Source organism: Cibotium barometz, chromosome 47 (assembly GCF_041138505.1).
Source record: "Cibotium barometz isolate CiBa-2024 chromosome 47, ASM4113850v1, whole genome shotgun sequence".
Classification (NCBI taxonomy): domain Eukaryota; kingdom Viridiplantae; phylum Streptophyta; class Polypodiopsida; order Cyatheales; family Cibotiaceae; genus Cibotium; species Cibotium barometz.
The window spans coordinates 24,355,663-24,375,874 of NC_141092.1; the positions used below are offsets into that span (position 1 = coordinate 24,355,663).

Consider the following 20,212-nt stretch of genomic DNA (forward strand, 5'->3'; position numbering starts at 1 on the left):
CACACATGGACCATTGTATGTTGCTATGTCACATGTTAGATCATCTGCTGATGCAATGAAAGTGTGTGTAAAGGATATTGTGGAACATGAAAGTAGCATAGAAGGCTCAAACGAAGTCTTCACAGCCAATGTTGTCTACAAAGAGGTATTGCAAATGGCATGTAGAAGAATGTAAATGTAATCTTCTATGCTCAAAAGGTAGAGAACAAGCTATTGATACAACAGCCTACAAATGCCAAAGACTACATTCATAGATAACTCTGTATCAATCAAGCATTTGACAGCAGAATGTTTGCAAAGATGTGACATGTGCAATCTATGTTGTCTGTCAATAAGTGTGCATACTTTCAAGTTGATTGATGTTTCTTTTAGAATGATAATTATTTTATTGTGATGCGAAGACATGAAGTTAAATAGGAGTTGGATGGCAAAATTCCTTCAATTAATCTCTTACACTGGTGCTACCCTTGCCAGTAATATTGAATTGATATATATAGATCTACTTACATTGTGTGGATTAAATGGTTGACATTGAGGTTAAGCTACCATGTAGATCCACAATATGGAGTGCCCCCTCTATGGGTGGCTCAAATTGTCGAGATGGTTGTAGGGGCTCAGTGAGTTCCTGTTTGTTTTTTTAAAACATTTGGATAAGCAAATGTTTTGCTTTTAACTTGCTTTCATTTACATTGGCATTATTAATTTTTCTTACTTGGCTCGAAATACTAAACATCCACAGAGAGAGAGAGAGAGAGAGAGAGAGAGAGAGAGAGAGAGAGAGAGAGAGAGAGAGAGAGAGAGAGAGAGTGATCTTAAAATCTTATGTAAATGATGAGTGTACTGTAGTGTCGTATTTGATATCACGGGTATATTTCTCAGGATGGATGTGGTAAGGAGATCATTTTCATTTATTTATGGTGATGGACAAGATATTAAAGGTTATTTTCTCGATGTTTGCTATAATATAGTCATCATTGTCTACCATAATCTATTTAATTTTCATGGCTCAATTGTAGACCCCCTGTTTTGGGAAGGTCAAGCAACATCATCTCTAATGTGATCGAACTATTAGAGAGAACATGTGTATTACGGTATAGAAACTTGCTTTTTATGTAGCTTTTGCGTTTTATGTAAATATAAATTATTATTGATACATTTTTCTGCAATAGGGAATATCTTTATTTTTTTTGAACCTAGATTATTGCTAGGTTTGTATGGTCGAGACACTTACAACAAGAGCTTTGGACTCCTTGGAATTTACAATCTAAGATTGCGGATCAGCTTCATGTACATGTAATGTTTGTAGACTATGAAAAGCTTAATAAGTTAGATTTTCGGTGCATAGAGACACAAGACATTACAGAATTTTCCGATTTGCTGTCTACAAGCCTATTCAAACGCCATTTGTCTCAAATATCGATCTACCGAATGAGGACGAGTCAAGGAGAGAGGTAAGAGGAGAGAGAAGGGCTTAGATTGACATTTTGTGGGAGAGGGGCAATGAGGTTTATGGGATGAAAAGGTTGAAGAATATACTCAGCGACATAGACTTTTTATAACATGAGGTTTGGGGTTAATTGTTTTTCCCAAAATTTGAAGCTTTTGAGAAGTCTTTTTTAGTATATATGTATGTATATATGGACATATATACATACATACATACTCACACATATTTTATCTGGCATTTATTAATGCTGTTGATGAGGTAGCATCAATAAATCGAACCTTACAGGGGCATTAATAATAAAATGCCACTCACCCTTAATACCAGCACCAACTTGCAACGCCCGTAACCTTCCTCCCGCGGGCCACAACCATCCTCCCCTTGCCTAGCTGTCCAGCCCTACAACACAGTCAACCCTTCTCCCCCTTGAGCAGCAGCTCACCTCCACCACACACCACCTCCTCCCCTTGAGCAACCCTTGCTGCGCCCCTGGCCAACAATGTTTAATCAGTTAGACAGAGAGAGAGAGAGAGAGAGATCGACGTGCAGAGAGAGAAAGAGAGTATCTGGCAGGACTCCATGACTTTCTAAAAAAAATTATTTTCTAAATTCAACCTCTCCACACGTCACATTAAGAACCTTAACCAACAAAACCTTCTCGAGCATGCCCAGAGAAAGAGAGACCGACGTGCAAAGAGAGAATATCTACGAGAGGGGCAAGACTCCATGACTTTCTAAAAAAAAAATTATTTTCTAAATTCAAGCTCCCCACACTTCACATCAAGAACCTTAACCTTATTTTTTTTCCCTTCACCCTAATGTCTCCGCCCGAAAAAATAAACAAATCGAATACCACATTTTATTTTGGGTGGACATATATATATGTGAATGTAGATAGGTGCTCTCTACCGTTTTGCGTGAGGAAAGGTTAAGCTCGAGTGCTTGAGATCCAATACCAGTGAGACCCTAGGCAGGACAAGAAGAATGGCCCCCGAACCAGAGGACGAGCTCAAGGAGAAGAACCCTCCCCCTCTCGACGAGGACGATATTGCCCTTCTCAAAACTTATGTAAGCAGCCGAGCCTGTGTGCGTATGCCGTCATGTGTACCTTTTTCTGAAGTACAGTTTTCCTTGCCCTGTGGGTTTTGTTTGTGATTTTTGCACTGCCCTTTCGGCAGGGCCTTGGTCCCTATGCCACGCCTATTAAGAAAGTGGAGAAGGAGATCAAAGATATGGCAAAGAAGGTTAACGATCTGTGCGGTAAGTGGCCTCTATTCTCTTCCTTCTTGGTTTAGCCGAGTTACAGTTTTTTAAGCTAACAGCACGCAGTGATATATGATAATCGATATTTTGACATGATATTTTTCAATACTTTTATGTTTTTTGAAGAGCTCTGGCACTTTAGCCATGGACTGCTGCCTCTAGAGTAGCAGCCCCTTCCTTTTTCAGCCCTTGTTTTGTACAGGTGTCTACGGTCTTTTGATAAAGAGGAACTACTAGTTTTTAGTTGCTTGTGCTCTTGAGATATTGAATCACTACGTTTTTGTCCTTGCTGTAGACTGATTTTTGCATGCAGTGCGCTCAAAAAGTCATGCTTGGCATGTGCCTGATGTAAAGAGGCATTTCACATAACAAAAAGAGAAGTGATCAATGTCTATGCTATGTTGACATTGCATAATTCCAATTGAGATGGACAGAAGTAGTGGATCTATTATTTATATGTGTATCTGAGTAGCCTGCAAGAGGAAAATTTGTGGTGCATTGGTTGGTCATTCAAAGGCACAGAAGGGAATTGAGGTTGAAAGCAGGTCTAGATTTACACCTCTCACTAATCCGTTTGAAAAGAATAGTGTTCGAGCTCACTCGTGAGACTCTGATTGTAATTGAGAAATGTCTCATATCAAAGTTTATGGTAGGTTGGCCAACAAAAATGGGACGACTTATTTTCATATTTGCAAATGACATACTTGTTTTGGAATACAAAACTTTGATTCCAATGCTTACTGGATCAAGGATGGCATTGGTATACTGATGATATTTTGTTTGCTCCTCTCAAAATAGTAAGGCGGTTGTGCATGCAGCTAGTCTGCTGCAGTTTGCCAATTTATATACACTTGCTGGTTCACAAGATGCTAAGCAGCTTGCTTTTTTGTTTATTGCTTGCCCTTCATGCTTGGATTTTGTGTGGTGTGGGTGTTACCAAGATTGAGTACTACCAGGTGTCTCTGGTTAAGGACTTAGAAGCTGAGTAATAATTAAATGAAGTGCATTTAAAAAAAAGGCATTTTGTTGCTTAGTAAATGCTTTCCTTTTTTGTAGGTATTAAGGAGTCTGATACGGGCTTAGCAGCTCCTAGCCAATGGGATCTTGTTTCTGATAAGCAAATGATGCAAGAAGAGCAGCCATTACAGGTAATTGTCGAAGGTTACACTAGTTAAACAGAATGTATGTATGCATGCCTTCTAACTTGAGGACCGAGATGGATTCAATAGAAAGGATAAGCGTATGAAATTTGCGTAAAGGTCTATGTGTTTGTTTTGTCCGTTTTCTTGGAGATTAGAGTGTCTTATAGTTTCATGGTTGTAGATGTGGACCTTGTAATGAGCTTATATCTCATGGTTTTGAATAGAGAGGCTCATGGCTTGTTGTATACATTTTGAGGAGAGAATTTTTTGAAAGCTAAGATGATGTGGAGTGCTCATCAAAGAACCATATTGAGATACTTTGATGTGGAATTCATTGAGAGGATGAAAGCTTGACTCTAGATTTAAAGATTGCATGGAGGATGTGATTTTGTCACATCATTTCCTATGTAAATGCTATCGAAAATGTTGCTTTCTTTTAAGGAGGTGAACATGGAGAACTCACAACCCGAGCGTAGTGATGTGTGACCCAAATGCAAGGGTAAGACATCGTGCATCAAAAGCTGGCTGTTTATCCCATGCATAATCAAGACAAGATCAATGGACTCCAGTCCAAGGCATACATGGTGATAGTGCCCATGGGCTAAATGGTGACACTAGGCATAACTCGTATATCTGTGCTGACCTCTTCTGATGGTCTTGAGCCTATTTTTCAATACGCAATCAGTGAAAGAATGTGCATGTGAAATATGCATTGTGTCTTTGATGTATTTTATTGATTGTTGCACAATAACACCATCATTAAGGCTTTTCATTTTCTTCATCTTTGGCTTTTTGTTGAGGAGGCAAAAGGCCTCTCTTTTAGCGATGGTGCTTAAAAAAGTCATTTGAAGTTTTTTGATAGGTTGCTCGATGCACAAAGATCATAAATCCAGGGGCTGATGACTCAAAGTATGTGATAAATGTAAAGCAGATAGCGAAGGTAAGATGTTGATGGTTACTTCTTGCTTATTGGAGACGTATGAAAGCTTTTCTTTATCTTTCTGCTTGTGTGCATCATTGCAGTTTGTTGTGGGCTTGGGAGAGAAGGTTTCACCAACAGATATAGAAGAAGGCATGCGGGTTGGGTAAGCAGCTCTATTAGGAATCTTGTTCTTTCAGGAAATGAAGATTTTTTAGTTATCATGCCGGCCTGGATAACTCAGTGTACCCCATAAGGAGTGCCAATCTTGGTGTAGGTTTGGGATTAGAGTTACTGTTGTTTTATGCCTTTGAACATCATGTAATTGCCTAATAAGCTGGGGAAAGCTATTAGTTATTAAAATCTGTAAAATGTGGTTCTTTCTTTCTTGGTCAATTTTCAATTTGTGCACGTTCTCGCTTGGGTAGTGTGGATTTTTGGACCTGTATTTTTTTTTGCCAAAACAAACTGGATTACACCTTGTTAAAGCACCTAGAGACTTGTAGGACAAATTAAATCAAGGGAGGTTGACAAGGAGAGAAGAGGTAAAAGCGTATTTCACAGGCTTGACAGAATGGCAAGGTATCCAACAACCACTTTGGTACCCGAACAGAATGTGGAGCTTCCTGCTGTTGCTGTTGGGGCACATCTCCAACCTCGGGCTCACTCAACCTATACAATTGATTGAGGCTGGCTAGTTGGAACAATAGCTTGGGAATCATCCTCATACTCATCAGGTTCTCCAAGAAGTGGTGGCTCCTCAACAGTGGAAGACATGCTCATCAAAGACAACATCTTTGCTGACAACAACCTCATTCCGCTTTGGGTCATATAACTTGTAACCTTTAGAAAGAGAGTTATATCCCACTAAAACAAGCTTTTGGGACTTTGAGTCAAGCTTCCCTCTCTACTTCTTTGTGATAGAATGCACATTGGAAGATGGAAAGTGGAAACACAGGAGAGAGAGAGAGAGAGAGAGAGAGAGAGAGAGAGAGAGAGAGAGAGAGAGAGAGAGAGGTATAGACCTGCTCTCAATATCACCAACCAAGAATACAAGTCCCGAGCAAGAGGGGAGAAGGCCTTGTATGTAGGGACGGCAACAAACAATGCTAAGCAATGAAAAAAAGTGAGGGAGGGACCGGCTATATATATGCCCATGTAGGGGCAGCCGACCAGCTATCCACGACTAGGATAAAATGTCCAAGACTCCTTAAAATGGGAAAAATATGGGAAAATGATGTGGGGGGTAACCAGCCCCTCTAGCTAACATGGTCAGCCCTAAAGGCTAAAAATAGGATACCACACAGGAAGCCAGCATCAAGGAGATAATGTCTAACACCCCCTCTCAGCACCGGATGCTGAGTGAACTCCAAGAAGCTAGAGATACTGTTCTCGATCAAAGATGAAAGACTGTAGAAATAGGTACTGGGAAAGCTCCACAAGCAATCTCCTCCGCAACTCAGCTACAAAAGCAACAAAACAAGCTGCAAGGTATACCGCTCCTTTGGAAGAAAACAACCATGTAGGCTGTGACGTGTTGCTCCAAATAATGGTTCCAAAACCAAGTGTAAGAACTCTCCCCGAAGTCGTATGTCGTGTATCCAGCTTGGAGAAGGTATGAAAAACCTCAAAACCAACGAAGATCAAATCCTGTAGATAATCAATCTTGGGAGAAGTAGGCTGCTTCTCATTGGAATCGTATGAGTCTATCTGCGCGAACTCTGTAACAAGAGCTACAAAAGAAGCATCCTCTGAAAAGGTCAGCATCGCAAGATTTAAAGACTCTGAAGAAAAGATGGGGTCCATCTGCTCAAACTCCGTGCCATGAGTTGCCCAATGCTGTACATAAGCACACTCCACTGAGGTGGACATTGCCAGATGAAAGGACTCCACATCCCTCTCTGAATAAAGACGTCATCGGACTGGTACCAGCCCAACTTGATTTCGATCCAAATCCAAAAAACTCTGGAAGTACCACAAGCACGGTTAGCAACCACAGATTCAAAGCATCCTACCAGGTCCAAAAGTCCATCCTCCAAAACAACAAACCTGCACACTGCAGAGCAAACCAAATGTAGAACAAGTAGGGTGTCACCAATTGGCCGACCATTTGGTCCATCTCTAGATTTGTGTCTCCTTCACTTGAGACCAGACAAGTGTCTCATGTGAAGGGGTCAGTATTTTTGCATAACATGGACGGGAGCCAGACTAGTGCCATCCGTGTATGACCTGGACTGTGTTCTATCCATGGGATTGTCGCGCCATGGAAGAGCCAGTATTTGTGCCGTGTCTTCCCTATGGGACTGTCACTCCATAAGGAGGCTCATGCCTAGATCTGTCTTACCTATGGGACTGTCACTCCATAGGAAGACCGGGATTTATGTCTTCTGTCATGCCATTTTTGTGCCCGACAGATGTTTTGTACTTGTTCCATGAACATGAGATATGTCCATGATACTATTTGCACATGCATTCATGTTTTGCATGTTTGGAACTGTTTTCGCATGACTTGTATTTTTGTGTTTGCCTGTTTGACGTGCCACTTACTGAGCGGGGACGCCTACCAGTGAGTCGTGAAGTTTGCCCTGTCTTATGACGAGTTTTGTTGCGTGTGAACAGGTGGTAAGTGTATTGCACTTGTTTGTTTAATAGCTTTCTTTCTAACCTTTATTTTTTATAAGGTTGTAAGTTCACATTCATTTAAGAGTGGGCACCCATTATGGGCACCCACGTATGGGCCAAGGTGGGGAGGGAAACCCCACTCTTAACCCTTTATGTGTGGGGGTGGGTGCATGGCCACCTACCCACACCCCCCTTGAAACTGGCCGCCCCCATGTAAGCTAGGGGAGACGGCCAACTGTGGTCGTGTGCTCTCTCTCCAACACCTACAAAAGAGCGACCATCTCACCTGCTTGGAGAACACAGCAGGCGATCATCTCTTCTCCGTTTGCTTTGAGGTGGCTGCAAGGGTGCTGCGCCTCTCCTCTCCAGACGGTTGTATTCTCTACACAGGCGACTGCGTGGGGCTGCACTGCCCTTACACAGGCTGTACGGGTGGTTGTGCTTCCTCTTTATCAGGCAGCTGTGTTTTCCATAGCAGGCTGCGCTCCTCCCCTCCAGCAGGCGGCTGTACTCCTCTCCATAGGCGGCTGCTCCCTCTACCGTGCAGGTGGCTGCGCCACCTCACACAGGCGGCTGCAGCCAGGTTTCCTCTCCACTCTCCAGGCGGCTGCATCTCCCTCAGGCGGTTGCGCACGCCTTGCAGGCGGCTGCGCATGGCTGCGCCTTCTTTCCATAGGTGGCTGTGCCTCCTCTCCACGAGCGACTACAAGCGGCTGTTCTCTCTCTACACAGGCGGCTGCTCTCTTCCACAGGCGGCTGCATTTAGAACTCCAGGCGGCTACGTACTCTTCCCTCTTGCCAGTAGACTGCTGCGTACTCTTCCCTCTTGCCACCAGTAGACTGCTGCGCCCTAGTGTCCATCTCTAGTAGCTGCACCTAGATGCATCGGGTATTTGTCTGCCACTCGCGAGCTACAAGTAAGTGGATTGAGATTTAAGTAAAGGATTTTGTTGTAAATTTGATAAAAGATTCTCTCTACCGCTAACACCTGTTCGGTGTCGGGTAGTCCAAGCTTTTGGAGAACCACGGTCCATGGGTGCCGAGATCGGGAGAGCCAGGCGTTAGTACGGGAGCGCCTGTTTGTGCGTGGTCGTGGAACACCAGTGGGGTGCTCTCCGCGGATTCCAGTGAAGGCACAGGACCGTAGAGACTAAACTACACAAGTGGATTGCTCTCCTTCGAACGTCTACTTCGAGTCTCGTGTTTGGTACTGTATTCATCTCAGTTGTACATGGACATCATCTGGTTCTTTGAACCCATGGAGCATTGTATTTGTTAAATACTCCCAATAATATATCATATATTGAGGGGGGGGGGTCGGCTTGTTCCGGCCCCAGTGTTGGTGTCCATTGATCAACATTTCATTTCATTTCAATTTTCAGTTGTTATTAAATTGTCCATTCAAATTGTGATATTTAAGTTGTGCTATTACGCGTGTGGGTGTCCAACATAGTCTATTTCCACTTGATGGGATCGGTTTCATTGGTATCAGAGCACGGTTATTTTCCTCTTCTTAGTGGGAAAACGAACCTGTGTATTGGACACCCGGCTTCTAGCACACTTAAGACAATGGACAGCTAAGGCAACCCTTTGGAAGTGCCTAATTCTAGGGGCCCATCAATTGCCTCGCGTGGTTCTGATGCTTTACAAGGAAGGCACAAGCCCCTTGAGAGGGTAAATGATAGTGATTCAAGGGGACAACTGTCTCGAGGAAAGACAATCATGCAAGAAGAAGAGCCTGATGCAATGTGAATTGGAGCATATGAGAGCTTTTGCAGGCACAAGAGAAGCTAGGCTTCGGAAGAGGCCAGGACGAGAAGGATCATATCCTAAGCTTTCTCCTCGCTATTATGGATCCTTCAAGGTGATTCAAAAGATCAATGAAGTGTCATACAGGCTTGCTTTATCTAGTCATTGGAAGATTCACAATGCATTTCATGTGAGTCTTTTTCGAAAATATGTCGGGCCAGATCCTGACGAGCCTGTCACAGAAGATCCGCGAGAGCCCTGTGTTCTATCCATGGGATTGTCACGCCATGGAAGAGCCAGTATTTGTGCCGTGTCTTGCCTATGGGACTGTCACTCCATAGGGAGGCTCGTGCTTGGATCTGTCTTACCTATGGGATTGTCACTCCATAGGAAGACCGGGATTTATGTCTTCTGTCGTGCCATTTTTGTGCCCGACAGATGTTTTGTACTTGTTCCATGAACGGGAGATATGTCCATGATACTATTTGCACATGCATTCATGTTTTGCATGTTTGGAACTGTTTTCACATGACTTGTATTTTTGTGTTTGCCTGTTTGACGTGCCACTTTTACTGAGCGGGGACGCCTGCCAGTGAGTCGTTAAGTTTGCCCCGTCTTCTGACGAGTTTTGTTACGTGTGAACAGGTGGTAAGTGTATTGCACTTGTTTGTTTAATAGCTTTCTTTCTAACCTTTATTTTTTATAAGGTTGTAAGTTCACATTCATTTAAGAGTGGACACCCATTATGGGCACCCATGTATGGGCCAAGGTGGGGAGGGAAACCCCACTCTTAACCCTTTGTGTGGGGGTGGGTGCATGGCCACCTACCCAAACCCCACCTTGAAACTGGCCGCCCCCATGTAAGCTAGGGGAGTCGGCCAGCTGTGGTTGTGTGCTCTCTCTCCAACACTTACAAAAGAGCGACCACCTCACCCGCTTGGAGAACACAGCAGCAGGCGATCATCTCTTCTCCGTTTGCTCTTAGGTGGCTTCAAGGGTGCTGCGCCTCTCCTCTCCAGATGGTTGTACTCTCTACACACAGGCGGCTGCGTGGGGCTGCACTGCCCTTCCACAGGCTGTACGGGTGGCTGCGCTTCCTCTCTATTAGGCGGCTGTGTTTTCCATTGCAGGCTGCGCTCCTCCCCTCGAGCAGGCGGTTGTACTCCTCTCCATAGGCGGCTGCGCACGCCTTGCGTCTCCTTCCCATAGGCGGCTGTGCCTCCTCTCCACGAGCGACTATAAGCGGTTGTTCTCTCTCTACACGGGCGGCTGCTCTCTCCACAAGCGGCTGCATTCAGAACTCCAGGCGGCTGCGTACTCTTCCCTCTTGCTAGTAGACTGCTGCGCCCTGGTGTCCATCTCTAGTAGCTGCACCTAGATGCATCGGGTATATGTCTGCCACTCGCGAGCTACAAGTAAGTGGATTGAGATTTTAGTAAAGGATTTTGTTGTAAATCTGATAAAGGATTCTCTCTACCGCCAACACCCGTTCGGTGCCGGGTAGTCCACGCTTGTGGAGAACCACGGTCCATGGGTGCCGAGATCGGGAGAGCCAGGCGTTAGTACAGGAGCGCCTGTTTGTGCGTGGTCTTGGAACACCAGCGGGGCGCTCTCCGCGGATTCTAGTGAAGGCACATGACCGTAGAGACTAAACTACACAAGTGGATTGCTTCTCCTTCGAACGTCTACTTCGAGTCTCTTGTTTGGTATTGTATTCATCTCAGTTGTACATGGACATCATCTGGTTCTTTGAACCCATGGAGCATTGTATTTGTTAAATACTCCCAATAATATATCATATATTGAGGGGGGGTTGGCCCGTTCTGGCCCCAGTGTTGGTGTCCATTGATCAATATTTCATTTCATTTCAATTTTTAGTTGTTATTAAATTGTCCATTCAAATTGTGATATTTAAGTTGTGCTATTACGCGTGTGGGTGTCCAATGGAGTCTATTCCCACTTGACGGGATCGGTTTCATAGGGGGAGGGGCATCCTTAGAAGCATCACAAAGAGAGGTAGAGGTAGACTCCTCACAATGAGGAAGGGAAGCAGGAATATAAACTGCAGTGGTAACAAAGTCCTCAAAAGCGTCACTGGGAGCAGAAGACTATTCCATAAGTAGAATCAAATCCCAAGAATCAGCAACAAACAAGTGATCCATGTAAAAGGATCGCACCTAACAGGCAAAACACCCTCCTTTCTCTACAAACACTGCAAAGAACACATGCTCGGACAAGATAAACTCTGCTCAGGATCTCTGAAAAGATCACTACTCTCCTCCAAAATCTTTAAACTCCTATCACAGAAGAAAGTCTCTACAGATACAAAATAGCTACCGAAATCGAAGCCCGCCTAGTAGCCTGCTTCGGAAAAGACTGCCTATGTTGTTTCCCACGAATGCAGGAATTGCAATGTCCTTGCTTGTTGCGAACATTTGGTAAGCTATCCATCATTTGGTCTCGGAAAGCCCATCGTAGCACATCCACATTTTAGTGGCCAAAACAGAAATGCCACAAATCACTGAGCTGAGTATCTGTAAGAGAAGAGAGTGTTGAGAGTCTGTAAATCTCACTATGCACTCTGCCTTCCCAAATAACTTGGCTTGTTGCTTTGTCCCAGATAGCAACAAAATGCTCATCATACTCCCCCCGCATGCCAATCTTGCAAACCTCATGCACAGACAAAAGATGAAAGCCAAGAAATGGGACATAAAGAACCCGGGAAGAGTGCTTCCTCCCTCTTGCCATCAGGAACGATCTCCAACTTGCCCTCGGATAGTGGGTTTGTCACCGATAAAGATGTGACTTGTTTGTCTTAGAAGATCCTGTAGCAACTCTTGGGAAGGAGTCGTGTGCCTGGAAGCACCACTATCTAGAATCCACTCCCGAGTATTTGCGGTGAGACCAACCGACTCCCTACTGGAAGAAGATGAAGCTCTGGTGTCCATAATCTCCAAGTGCACAAAAGATGGAATCTTTGCGGCTACAGCTGAGGAATCAACATCTTTCTTTGTGCTCCGTTGAGGACATTTCCTCCAATAATGATCGTTTTGGTCACAATGGTTACAGGTCTGCTTGGCCTTTAAAGCATCACGCTCTGAGTCAGGCTTCTTCTCAGAAGACTTCACTTGTGAAGACTTTCCTTTGACCTTGTTGTTGTTGCAGCCTTTCGACCGCTCGCTAGTTAAAGCCTTAGAACCTCCGCCGCCTTGTGGGGGGTTCAGAAACCGCTCTTCCTGGTCCAATACCATCGGCACAAGCTCCTCCCATGTAATGGTGTTGAGTCTCCCACTGGTGATCAAAGAAGAATAGAATGCTGAGTACTAAAGAGGATAGATGAGATAGCAAGGTAGACTTTGGAGGATTCATCACTGACATTTCACTTTTAAGGAAATTCTCTTCATGGGCGATACCTTATTGTACAAAAAGAAGCCAAGTGCTGCCAAATCCCTCGAGCCAGCATCATGTGTTTGATGTGGTTGACCACTTGGGGTGTGCAATTAAGAAAGATGAAAGAACGAACATGGGCATTGACACGATCCCACAGCTATGCTGGAGCCTCCCGCTCTTTCTTGGTGGATAGTGAAAGCTCCTTCTTCTCCAACTCTGGCCTTGGAACTCCAACCACAATGAAATTAGTCAAATCATAAGACTCCTAGACAGACTCCATCATTACCTTCCAGATGCAATAGTTGTTTCCGTCCAACTGTCAGTCCATCGGGAACGTCGGGAGGGTGGGGTTTCTTTGCCATCTCGAGCAAATATGCCATCTCGGGAGTTTACTTGCCTTCGTGAAGGGAGGGTGGGTGGGAAAAAAATATGAAAGAAGAGGCTGCAAATAAATCCAAGGTGGCTGTCCAGCAATGATGCCGTCTTTTACCTTCTTCTCCACGTCTCGTACAGCCCAGAAATACTCCAATCAACACCAAACGCAGCAATCTTGAATGCTCTCACTGTCTCCAAAGCTTCAAGCCACCTAGGGCTCTGATGCCATGTTAGAATGGGCAACGGAAAATGAGAAACACCTGAGAGAAATGAAACGTAGAACTGCTGAGAGAGAGAGAAGCACTGTAAAATGTAAGCTTATGGGGTGTGTAGTGACAGTCTCAACCACGTGCCCAATAGATAAAGATATAGAGAAGGAAATAGAGATCTTGCACACTAAGCGGGGAATAGTCTTCGCCTCCTTTCAGGAATTTATTCAGGAACAATCCATGGGCACACTGGCCAGGATCAATACAATCAATGAATGCAAAACAAACAGATATGCTGATGTAGGATATCCAAGTCGATGTAGATGTCTAGGCACGAGATCTTTGATGCCGAGCACACCACAGGGATGACCCACAAGTATCTCTCACCGGGCTAGTACCAGATCTAATATCCAAATCCAAGTCCAATGGATCCAATTCCAATGAATCCAAATCCAAATCCAAGTCCAAGTCCAAGTTCTAGTTCCAATCCAAGTTCTAGTCCAAGTTCCACTTCCAATCCACTGATCAAGTCCAAGTTCTAGTTCTAAGAATCACTCGCTCATCCCATGAGTAATCTCCACAATTTCTACAGCTTTGTCGATGAAGAAAACCATGGAAGAGCTCTTTCTGGCAAGAAAATTGATATGAAACTTGTTTTAATGGTTTTTGGGCAATAAAAACCTCCAAAAAGCAATTTTTAAGGATTTTTGGAGCAATTTTAGGGTTTCTAAAATTTTCCAGTTCGTGCAGCTCCGTGCATGGCCGTACGGTTGTATGGATCTGTACAGTCGTGCGGTCAGGTGATGATGTGGCACAACAGTTGATGGAGGCACTTTGAACCAATGGGCAGCAATGAAAAATTCCATGGTTTGGTTCATGATCAAGTAGATGATGATGGAGAAGATCTCCACGCTTCAATGAAGATGGCAATGCGATGACAAGGTTCTTCTTCAACTTGATGCTCAAGAGAGGCTCATGCTTCTTTTATACTTGGGGAAGCCTTGCTTTTTTCTAAAAAGTGATGCTTTTGCTTTGCTTTTGTCTTTTACTTTGCTTTTAGTCTTTTTAATAGTAAAATATTACTCAACTTTAGTCAAAAGTTCTTGTTTTGCTTTTTCAGCTTCAGGGCCTTGCTTTTTGGCCCTAGAGTTGCTTTTTGAAAAAGCAACTTTTAGCTTTTTGGTCCGGCTCAGTCTCCTCTTTCCAATGGTGTCCCCTGGCTCACGGTCAACCTAGTTTGACTTTTTGCTTTTTCTTGCTTTTGGACCAAAACTGGTGCTTTTTATTAATCAAACCTTATGGATCTTGTCATGAGAAATAGAGCTAAGAGAGCCAAATAGTTACATATGAACTCTGCTATATACACTATATTCGGTACAAAACTAGTATGGGGGGGAAGTGTGGTATATACACCACCCGGGGCTGCTGGTCGGCCACTACAAAATAGGCCGACAGCCCCAAGAAAAAGCACACGACTGGAAAATAAAGAGTCGGCCAGCAAGTTATGAGCCGGCCAGCTCAAGATGAGTTGGCTAGGAGAGAAAAACAAGTCGGCCATTAGATAACCAGTTGGCCACCTCATACAAGCCCCCCCCACGACTAGCAAAACTGGGAAAATATGGACAATGAGGAAAAATGGAGAAACTCCTTCACGGGCGGGCACACCCACAACAATGGCCCTCACTCCCTACTGAGTAATATAGTATAGATATGAGATGACTGCTAAGAAGACTTGCATAAAGGGGATTGTTGATTTTCTTGAAAGGTGTTAGGGCCTAAAAGGTCCTGTTGCTCCTTTATGAGCCTCACTTTTAAAGAAGGATCATGGGTATGATGCCTAGCCACAGGTGTATGTGTGTTGCCTTGGCTTCTCTTGTGGTCACTGGCCATGTACTTGGACATCCAGCAATTAGTATGCACGACTTCATATCATACATGTATGAGCTTCAGATATTTCATGTATTTTGTTTGTTTCTCTTCTTCATCTTCTTGTGTTTTGAGCTTAACTCCTCTATTAAGGCGTACCACCTTGCACATCATCCATGTTTTTGCCAAGTGCCTTGTTTCTTGCCAAATCATTGTTTGTTGTAATTATTGGTCATGTTTTTTTGCAGTGTTGATCGCAACAAGTATCAGATCCAGATTCCTTTACCCCCTAAGATTGATCCAAGTGTGACTATGATGACTGTGGAGGAGAAGCCCGATGTTACATACAATGATGTTGGTGGTTGCAAAGAACAAATAGAGAAGATGAGAGAGGTAAGAGTGCTTTCAGGTATTTGTGTTGGCTGGTGATATAGATTGTTTCGTTTTTCTGAGCATTTTGAGTTGAATCATGGTTGCTTGCTTAATTAGTGGCCAGTGTTCGCTAAATAACAGGCTGTTTGCAAAGGTTTATGAATATTTTGAGAGCTGACTAGCCTAAAAAGTTTTCTCGCATATCTTACTTGTATAGATCTTGTCTCTATGTGTTTGTGTTTTTTTGGCATAAATAGACTACAATGCCTAGACTGTCCTTCTAAAAAATGATAAGCGCTTGGCTGAACCGATGTCAGTTACCTGCTTTTGTATTACTATTTCAATTTGTAGATGCTCCTGCACCATTTTTTTCTTCGGAGCTTCCGAGTGTAGCGAGAACCAATTCAGTTTTGTATAGCAACCTACCATCGATGACACTGGCTTGCTGATTGAATAGATATGACAAGCTGGTTGGAGTCGAATTTTTTGAGAAATCATAATGAGCCATGGCAGGTTCTGGCAGGAAGCTTTTAGATGGCTTGGATGGAAGTCCTACACCAGGGGTAACTTGTATATGTGCTCCACAGATGACGTAATCTAGGGCCAACATTAATTTTTGCTTGGGTTTTCACAAATCTTGTTTTTACACTTTTAACTATTAGTGTGGTTCAGTTTTTGCGAATGCTGCCTTCTGATTTTTTGAGTAGTCTTAACCACATGTTTTACTGGCTGTGAATTCCACCGTGCATTTCTTTTACAATTTCAAATTTTTTCAATTGAATTTGATTTGAGGTCAGCATTTGATGTGAGGTGCAGGTAGTGGAGCTACCCATGCTTCATCCAGAGAAGTTCGTAAAGCTTGGCATTGATCCTCCGAAAGGGGTACTTTGTTATGGACCACCTGGGACAGGCAAAACACTACTTGCGCGAGCAGTGGCGAATCGAACGGATGCGTGCTTCATTCGTGTTATTGGCAGCGAATTGGTACAGAAATATGTGGGGGAAGGTGCTCGAATGGTCAGAGAGCTTTTTCAGGTATATAATTTAGTTCTCTCTTGCTATATTCAGAACAGTAAAGTATGAGAAGTAATGTTCGCATTGTTAACTCAGTTTGTTTTTTTTTTTTAAAATCTCATAGATGGCTAGATCAAAGAAGGCTTGCATAGTTTTTTTTGATGAAGTGGATGCCATTGGAGGGGCTCGATTTGATGATGGCCTAGGAGGTGACAACGAGGTTCAAAGAACAATGCTTGAGATTGTAAACCAGTTGGATGGCTTCGATGCACGAGGAAACATCAAAGTGCTCATGGCTACAAACAGGTTCTATTTTTGTTCTCAAACTCATAAAGTTGGGGAAGTTATAGAGCGCATGTGCTTCTGTTTTCTCAAGCTTTGCTGACTGTTCTCTGTCTGGGGTTTTGTAGACCTGATACTCTTGACCCAGCACTGTTGAGGCCGGGTCGGCTGGACAGGAAAGTTGAGTTTGGTTTGCCAGATCTCGAAAGTAGAACCCAGATTTTCAAGATCCACACCCGAACGATGAATTGTGAAAGAGACATCCGCTTTGAACTCCTGGCTCGACTTTGCCCCAATTCAACAGGTGCCTATTTTTCTCACACTTCAGTACAAATTTTGAGCATGCCTGGATTTTTTTGGTGAAAAAAATCTCTTTGTTTTTATTAAGGAGCCGATATCAGAAGTGTTTGCACTGAGGCGGGCATGTTTGCCATCCGTGCCAGAAGGAAAACAGTAACAGAGAAGGATTTCTTAGAGGCCGTCAACAAGGTTATAAAGGGCTACCAAAAATTCAGTGCTACCCCCAAGTATATGGTATATAATTAATTGTTTGAATACCATTCATGCTAAGGTTGGTTACAGCTTCTACTGCATGAAGTGTGTAATGTGAAGGAGTTGATACGGATCTTGATCATCTTCCAAATCATTTTTAGATCCCAACAACTCAAAATGTTTTGGGAATGAAACTTTGAAATACTCCACGGCTTGTCTATTTCTTGATCAGTCTGTTGTTTGTCACCTCTTAAATGACGGATACTGGTATGCCCGTGGTCTGCAGGTGCTTAAGTAGAGTGTGGCCTCAGGGCTATGCTCAAGTTCTTGTGCAGTACAAAGTGTTTCCAAGCAAAATGCTGTCTCATGTGCATGATTATAATTTGCGTGCCCAATGGGCATGCAAATGGTTGCGATAGGGTTTGTTTTGTGCATTTCGAGTAGCATGTGTTGAGGTGTATGTGGGGAGGCATGCAAACGGTTGCGATAGGGTTTGTTTTGTGCATCTTTGAGTACCATGTGTTGAGGTGTATGTGGGAAGGCATTAATGATGAGCAGAGCTTATCCTTGCGCTTCGATTGGGGTCTTTTGTGGTGTATAAGGGCCCCCAATGAAGAAAACTTTTTATGCCAGCTGCTAATCCTGGCTTCTGAGACACCCTTACTCTAGTTATATGCGTTTGCGTGATCCCATCTGTGGAGGGTTGAAGCCATGATGCTACTTCTGTGCTATATCTGCGTTATCTTTCTGCAAGACCTAGTGTCTATATGGAGATGAAAAGCCAACTGATGTTCAACCTTCCCTAGATATGGGTCTGCATGAATATACACACCTTCACCCAGTCGTTTCTTATTTTCTTAATCTTTGCAGCCACCTGTTGTTCTTGATTTGGTTTCACTTGAGAAATGTCTCATTTATTGAAGTGTTGGCGTTCATCCATGATCTTATTGCTAATAGTTGTTTACTTACACCTGCTAACCTTTACTAATATAAGCCAGTACAGCCTTAGTGACAGAAAATATGCATTACCACAATATATCACGCTTTGACTTGGGTGCCTGATAGAGAATGCATTTGAATTTTACTGTGGGTTGAAGGCACTCGTGTCCAGGTGAGAGCTGAGCAGCGTAGCAGGGAGGTGTTAATGATGAGCTTATCCTTGCGCTTGGACTGGGGTCTTTTGTGTTTAACAATGTAATGTCCCCAATGAAGAGAGGTATTCATGCCAGCTGCTAATCCTGGCTCCTGAGACGCCCTCCTGCTTGCTCTGATGTGGGTGTGTCCTCATGAATCTGCACAACCTTCTGCAAGGCGTAGATCTTTGCGGAGTGGAGCAGCCAACTGAGCTCCAACTACTCAAAAAGGTGGACACACCATCACATTTCTCTGCCTTTTTTCAATAAAGAGGTTCTTTTTAACGAAAGATTTAGAGAGAAAGGCCATCTCCCCAATGCGCATGTGACTGGTTGCTCCCCTCTCATTATATGTATGTATACGCAGGTAAAGGCTAACCCCCTGTTTGTGCATATATGACATCTGAAAAGTGAAAGCTCTCTTCCTGCATGGCTCTCCTCGAGTCACACGGATAGTAGCGTGCACAAGGTATGGGGCATACTGTGCTTCAATGTTTAGTTTAACTTGTGCGCAAGGTGTAGATCATGTGTCTTCTGTGATTGTATGATGACTTCAAGGCTGGTTGGCTTATGAGCATCACATTAGATTTGGTTTTTGGGGGTGTTGAGATACAGGGTCCCATGCAAGGGCCTTTTGTTCTTTCAAAGGGAGATATCTATCTAGGGGGAGAGGAAATGCTGATTGATCTTCAAAGGGTAAAGGAGACTCTGAACTGACATCAAAGGTCTGCTTACCTTGGATTTTGGATTATGTCAGTCTGTGGTTGGAGTATGCGTACATGTCACATGGCATGGGTTTATTTTCTTAGAGGTAAATAGTTCATTTGTGAGTAAGTTGCAAGTCATTCTCCTTGCAGAGTCCTCCCTTCCAGCATGGTCTTGAGTTGTGTGTAGTAATTATCCCGTCAATATTTCTTGTCAATTGCTTTTTGAGCTACTAGATAAATCAAAACAAAAGGCATCATGCATCAAATACATTAGCAATAAAAATACATATCATAATGAGAGTTTTTAAATATGATGGATACAAAGTATTTGTGTCGCCGTCTGTTGTGAAGAGCAGAATGAACATGCCATCTTGGGGACAAGCCAGCATGTATTATGATCAAACAATCTACACTTGTGTAACTAAGCTTGGCTGCACATGCTGCTGCAGATTCTTCTATAAATTGTTTCTAAACATGTACTTGGAAAAACTACATAGTGTGATCGCATTGAAAGGAAAATGATGTGAAATTGAGCATCCAAGCCAATCTTAAAGTGTCGCATGGAGTTCTTTGATAGGTGCATAGTTGAAAGTGCATTATGTATGCAGGAATTGCATACCACATTGTCTCGTTTCAGTAGAAGTATTCAAAGTAAGGGTTGACAATTCAAAATGTTTATTTGGATTCAAATCTTAGAGCAGTCCTTACGTTATGATATGGTAGTAGTCAATAATAATGGACCCTCTAAATAATAGTGGGAGTCCTCTTGGAGCCTTATAGACTCAAGATTTACACATGATTGTAATCAAAATTGGACCCTTCAAGGCACGTTTTATTTCCCAAATTACACAAGGTAAAATAGTAAAATTAAGTCTTTTAAATTGGATCATAGTATCTTTTGATAGCTACTTTACTTTGTGAATCTAATGAACTTAAGGAGAATCTAATCTGAAGAAATATTGATACATGCATTCAATGATTTACAAGATTCTCAATAGAGAGTGGTTAAACTATTTGTGACAACTGATGAGTCATGGTAAGCAATGCGATGGAGCATGGGTCATCCTTCTACCAACTACAATAATCCTTTCAAGAAATCATTTTAGTGCAATATAGACTCTTCCATCACCAACACAAGCAATCCCCATGTTTTGATATTATCAAACTTGTATTCTATGTATACTATGCAGAATCGAATGTAGCTTTAGGCTTGTAGGCATGCCAAACTTGTGA

The 20,212-nt window shown here is 43.2% G+C and overlaps 1 protein-coding gene across 1 annotated transcript; it reads left to right on the forward strand.

Moving 5' to 3' along the window:
- Positions 1–2,338: 2,338 nt before the first annotated feature.
- On the forward strand, positions 2,339–17,394 carry LOC147611531 (26S proteasome regulatory subunit 7). Its single transcript, XM_086784638.1, has 10 exons — positions 2,339–2,512; positions 2,623–2,704; positions 3,764–3,855; positions 4,712–4,789; positions 4,873–4,934; positions 15,228–15,372; positions 16,168–16,386; positions 16,490–16,671; positions 16,776–16,951; positions 17,036–17,394. Exons 1-10 carry the CDS (start codon positions 2,429–2,431, stop codon positions 17,191–17,193), a joined length of 1,278 nt encoding a protein of 425 aa, XP_086640764.1. The 5' UTR covers positions 2,339–2,428; the 3' UTR covers positions 17,194–17,394.
- Positions 17,395–20,212: the final 2,818 nt, after the last annotated feature.

What these genes read in the sequence shown, in the direction of transcription:
- LOC147611531 (XM_086784638.1), top strand. Translation starts at nt 2,429, where the DNA reads ATGGCCCCCGAACCAGAGGACGAGCTCAAGGAGAAGAACCCTCCCCCT. An exon ending in GAAGAAGGCATGCGGGTTGG is followed by an intron (nt 4,935 to 15,227) that starts GTAAGCAGCTCT and finishes GTTTTTTTGCAG; the next exon opens with TGTTGATCGCAACAAGTATC. An exon ending in GTGCTCATGGCTACAAACAG is followed by an intron (nt 16,672 to 16,775) that starts GTTCTATTTTTG and finishes GGGGTTTTGTAG; the next exon opens with ACCTGATACTCTTGACCCAG.